This window comes from Talpa occidentalis, unplaced genomic scaffold, assembly GCF_014898055.3.
Source record: "Talpa occidentalis isolate TD23 unplaced genomic scaffold, MPIMG_talOcc4v2.1, whole genome shotgun sequence".
Lineage (NCBI taxonomy): Eukaryota > Metazoa > Chordata > Mammalia > Eulipotyphla > Talpidae > Talpa > Talpa occidentalis.
In genome coordinates this window covers 1,996,310-2,001,447 of record NW_026555331.1, presented here as the reverse complement: position 1 = coordinate 2,001,447, position 5,138 = coordinate 1,996,310, and the positions used below count along the sequence as shown (strand labels likewise).

The window sequence follows — 5,138 nt, the reverse complement described above, 5'->3', positions numbered from 1 at the left end:
TATAACTGATTAATAAAGATAATATTGGTTATGAACTTCTCAAATTTAGTTAAATTTTTTGCTTTTCATTTTCCAACCAATACTATCATGTGAGCATGGAATAGCCTTTGAAAAACTACTTATTCTGTCATGAAACATATGTTTAAGTTTCCTAGGATTTTGTATTTTTTTAAATTTTTTCATTGAGGTAATATTTTTTTACATCATTGTATGTTGGAGTGATGGGATCCGCCACTGGTGATACTACTTTAGTGCTCTAGGACTTTCGACCAGATATGTTGTTGTTCAACTGCAATGAATCTGTCACTCAGCTCACGCTCCGCCCATAGTGATCTGGCCCTGGGACAATTTCTTAACGGCCGAGAAACATTTATCACAGAGCGCAGTTCCTGACTTTACAGAGCAGCAGAGATGAACGAGCAAAGAGTCACCTATGCAGAGCTGAAGCTGGCAAAGGACTCAAAAAGGCCGCAAGTGAAACCTAAAGGGAGTAAAAGCTCCACTACCGTAACAGAGCAGGGAGTAACCTATGCAGAACTAAGTCTTCACAATGCTGCTCTGGATCCTCAGGAGAATGGCAAGTCCTGTCACCTCAAAGGTAAAAAAAAAAAATACTTAGCAGACGCACAGCAGAACTGTTCTGGGAGATGTAGAGGGGTGGAGGTGCACCAAGAATTGGGAATAAACTGACATATTTTTCATTTGTGAGGATCAGAATTTGGCATTGGAATATGGTTTTCTAGCAGGAAATCTGATGGGTCTTTTTTTCCAGGTATTGTTATAATTTATAATTGTTGACAAACAAAAATTCGTGGGTGTATTGTTTACTAAAAAAGCAATGTTATACTCTGGAGTAAAGATTCCAGTGGGAGATAGAAGTCACAGGTCCAAATTTATTTCTGTAACTCCCTGTGCATGTAGATTTTGTTATGTGTAAAGTGAACGACTGTCTCCATCCGTCCTTTCTCAGTGTTTCTATTTCTCTCCCTGCAGGCTTAGCAGCACCTCCAGAGAAGTGCATTGCTGGAACCTTGGGACTCACCTGCCTTGTCTTGATAGGCATTATTGTGGCAGTGTTGGCTATTTCCTGTAGGTAAATTTATGAAAGATTATATAATGGGACTTTTCACACAATGATTGTCAGTGCCTTTTAATATCTCATAATATTAAGGAATAGAACTATTGTGTTAATCTGACAGTTTAATTAAATGTTGAATGGTTAATCTCACCTATCAAAGCACAAATATAAAGAATGATTGCAAAGATTATTTTATGTAGATTCAGATATCATGATTCAAAGTCACGCTTTAGGAGACTGAAAGACTCTATTGAAAACTATGAAATGATTTTTGATATTTGGAAACTACAGACTGTAAAAGATGGTGAAATTTGACTCTAAATTTTTGTGATATTTTCTCCCAAATCTTTATTCTTTGTTAATTTTTTCAGAGACTTAATTTTATCATTATATGTCTATTATTATAACTCTACAAACATGCAATATTTCTAATTTTGGAATATTAAATTGATTATTAATTACTGAAAAGTTTAATTTTTATAAGCATTCTCATATTTTTCTAGATACTACTGAAGAGCCAAGGCAGAATGGTTTCTCCTCAGAGCAGAATGATTGCCCAAATGTAACAAAAAGCCAGGAAGGTACACAATGATTCCACAATTCTGATGTTAGTACAGTTTATATTATGCATATATGTTAGACTGGGTAAAAAGGTTACAAATTTTCTGGTAAAACATACATTATGAAATCAAATAAATATATTCATGAATAAAGATAATAGGAGGGGGTTCATCATCTGCAACAACAGGAAGAAAATTCACTTAGAACCTCTACACCCATGGGGCCTATTGGCTCATGTCCTGTTGCTATTATATCTATATAAACAATTCTGCTATTAAAAATGACTTTATTTATTCTTGTCAGGACTTACACAGTGCATATTACTTGTGTGATTTTGATCCATATGGACAAATTAATTATAGCATGAGAAGCTACCTCTTATCTGTGATTGTGTGTTGTATGTCCTAGCTGTGATGTGTGTGCATGTGTTATGCACATGTATATTCATATCCAGTTGTATATATGATATGTCTTATATTATTAAATCAAATAGTTTTAATTAATAAGTCATAATTTCCCTTCAGAATACCATTGTGGCCCTTGTCCACAGGGGTGGTTTTCATACTCCAACAACTGCTATTACTTTAGTGCTGAAAAAAAAAACCTGGAAGGAGAGCATGAGGGCCTGTCAGTGTATGAACTCTCAGCTGCTCTACATAGAATCTCAAGAAGAAATGGTAAGAAATTCAGTGTCTCAACCACTTTATTGAAAACATTTCACTCAATTTTATACTTGTAGAACTCATAGATTTTTGTACAAATTTGTAGTTTATTTTCAAGTTTGTATAACATTCCATTTTCTGATATTGAGGATTTTGCTAAAAACTTTAACCAGTTAATAAACATTTAAATACCCAGTTCTTGGCTTTCTTAGAGAACCATTATACCAATATACATATATATATATTTATATATATATAATACATGTGTGTATATATTAAATAGATTGCTGTTTAATACACATCAAGAAAGGTGACCATTTTTGATCGGGTAGATTAATCATCAAGTGAATGAAAATTGTGTCTGCAGAGAAGATCCTGAATAGAAGTCACAGTGCACCCCAGACATCCTGTCTGTTCTCTCTTCACTCTTGCTGTCTGGTTATTTAATCACTGATTTGACTTTTGGTTTCATAGATCTTTTTCCTGCCTATGAACTGAAATGCAATCATACTTGTATATGCTTTCGTTCCTGTCAAGCCACTCCCCTATAATTCCTCAGTAATCCATCTGCATATTGCATTTATCTGCAATTTTTCTAATTTTCACTGCAGATTTTTGATGATAACATTTTAAAATCCATTCTGTTTAATGTGTCAGGTGCCCAAAGTGAGTGTCATCTTCTCAGAGATAAAGAAGCTTCCTGAGTTCCGTATTTTCAGTCATAGGGTAACCTTAGTTATCCCAACTCCACTTCCCAGTCCTGCTCACCTGTCCCTGGTGGTGGGAGGTGAAGCATGTCCAGGCTACTGACCTTTGTCACTGTCCTGAGGCATTGCCCTTGTTAGGCTGCCCTGCTGTTGCTGCACAGGACCCCTCACCTCAGGGAGGAATGGCAGCCCTGAACCCCTCCTGTTGTACATTTGTACTGGCAGGTCATAACCCTGGTCAGAATTTTATCTTGTTCACATGACAAGAAGAATGAAGTTCCAAAATATAAATGCTTAGGAGCTCATGTTATATAATTGTGATGTACCTGTGAGAGTTTTGGCATCATGCTGTTAGTTTTCACTACACTGTGTGTATATGGTGTAGGATTGGAATCTGTCTCTTCCTTCTGAAAATGTAGAATATTTTGAAAGAACACATTACTTGTGTTATTTTAAAAAAAATGAAGCCTTTCACATTCCTATGTAAGTGAAAGATCTTTATGTTTGAATAGAAATTTATGGAATTCATACGGGCTTTGTCATGGATTGGAGTCTACCGTTCTGGCAGCGATCAGCCATGGATATTGGTAAATGGGTCATCTTCCCAACTAGAGTAAGTTATATTTAAATAATGTTATAGTAGCATTAAAAATGCTATTGCTTTTTGGTTTGCCCCACCATTATAGAACTTAAGAGAAGAAAGGTATGAAAAGGAATATAAGAAGAATGATGTTAGTGCTTTGAATTTAAATTATAGACATGAAGAATGGTGTTGAACGTGAGTGGAATATTGATAAATATTGAAGAAAGGAAAGCTCAGTTTTTCTTAGTCCCAACTCTGGCAATATTCCAAAATATTGTCTTCATCCATTTTCAAAATAGGCTTATATTGCAATTAAAAGCAATGCTATTGTTCTTGGTTTGCCCCAACATTCTATAACAACAGAATTATGCCTTTTTCTTTATTACAGGATAAGAGAATCATCATCTGCTAACTATCACTGTGTTACCCTACAATCTACCTATTATGCAGACAATTGTGAATTTCCAAAGATGTATTATTGCAAGCATAAGATGTAAATTAAAACAAACAAACAAAAAAAAAAACTAAGTTTGGATTTATTTGTGTAACTTTCCAATTCAGGAAATGTCTTGTTATTGAGATTGTTTTTTGTTTTAATGGCATTTTTTTTCAAAATAATTGTTTAAATACACCATGTTCAGCCAAAGTACAGATAGCATTACTTTAGTGCCTGTCATTTTTTGTGGTTTTCAACCTTTAGAAAGATCATTGGAGGCCTCCCTGTTGGCACAGGGGTTAATTACAGTGCTATCAAGCTATGGCCAGCCACTGCAGTATGAGTTAGATCCACAGGGAGCAACCCACATGGCTCAGGGGACCTCTCCTGCCTAGCCTGCTGCTCCCCTCAGCAGTGTACTTCAGTCAGTCTGCCTGCTCTGTTCTCCACTCTGTCTCTGGTGAATCTGGTCACCCCCCACACCTCTGACCTATACACAAGTTCTTAAATGCATAAATAAATCTTTTTTTTTTTTTTAAAGAAAGCTCATTTGCTGTGTGAGTCCAGTTATTAGTAATGACAAAATCACTTTCATACAGAAACTGGATTGAGGGTAGAAAGGGACTGAGGAGAGGTAGGATGAGGAAATGGCCACTGATTTGTTCTTTGTTTCTTTTTGAAATGATGGAACATTTTCAGTGCCAACAGTAGTGATGTTGCAAACTCTGAACATGGCAAATGGCTTTGATTTATTCACTTTACATGGCTGAATTTTATGCTTTATTTATTATATCTCAATAAATTGTTTTAAAAAATTCTGTGATGACCTTTGAGAACATTTAATCTTTAAAGTAATTTGGAGTTTACACATCTTTACCTTATTTATTTATTCAATCTACATCAACCTTATTCCTTCCTTAAATTAGATTTTTTTTTTGCTCATTATGCTTTGTGTTTTCACAGAAGGCATAGAGAAATGATGTTATGCTTTCGTAAATACACTTCATTTAAAAAGGTCTGAACTATCTGTCAGCAATATTTGGTGCTGTAAAAAAACAACACAACTGAAGTTGGCTCATTGGATTTATATGCGGTGTTTTTGCTGACTTTA

General features: G+C 35.1%; 1 protein-coding gene across 1 annotated transcript; it reads left to right on the top strand.

Moving 5' to 3' along the window:
• The first annotated feature begins 329 nt into the window (after window positions 1–329).
• On the top strand, window positions 330–4,855 carry LOC119240139 (NKG2-F type II integral membrane protein-like). Its single transcript, XM_037504837.2, has 6 exons — window positions 330–598; window positions 994–1,089; window positions 1,582–1,659; window positions 2,164–2,316; window positions 3,521–3,621; window positions 3,980–4,855. Exons 1-6 carry the CDS (start codon window positions 412–414, stop codon window positions 4,001–4,003), a joined length of 639 nt encoding a protein of 212 aa, XP_037360734.1. The 5' UTR covers window positions 330–411; the 3' UTR covers window positions 4,004–4,855.
• The last annotated feature ends 283 nt before the right edge of the window (window positions 4,856–5,138 follow it).

What these genes read in the sequence shown, in the direction of transcription:
- LOC119240139 (XM_037504837.2), top strand. Translation starts at nt 412, where the DNA reads ATGAACGAGCAAAGAGTCACCTATGCAGAGCTGAAGCTGGCAAAGGAC. An exon ending in CAAGTCCTGTCACCTCAAAG is followed by an intron (nt 599 to 993) that starts GTAAAAAAAAAA and finishes CTCTCCCTGCAG; the next exon opens with GCTTAGCAGCACCTCCAGAG. An exon ending in TGTAACAAAAAGCCAGGAAG is followed by an intron (nt 1,660 to 2,163) that starts GTACACAATGAT and finishes ATTTCCCTTCAG; the next exon opens with AATACCATTGTGGCCCTTGT.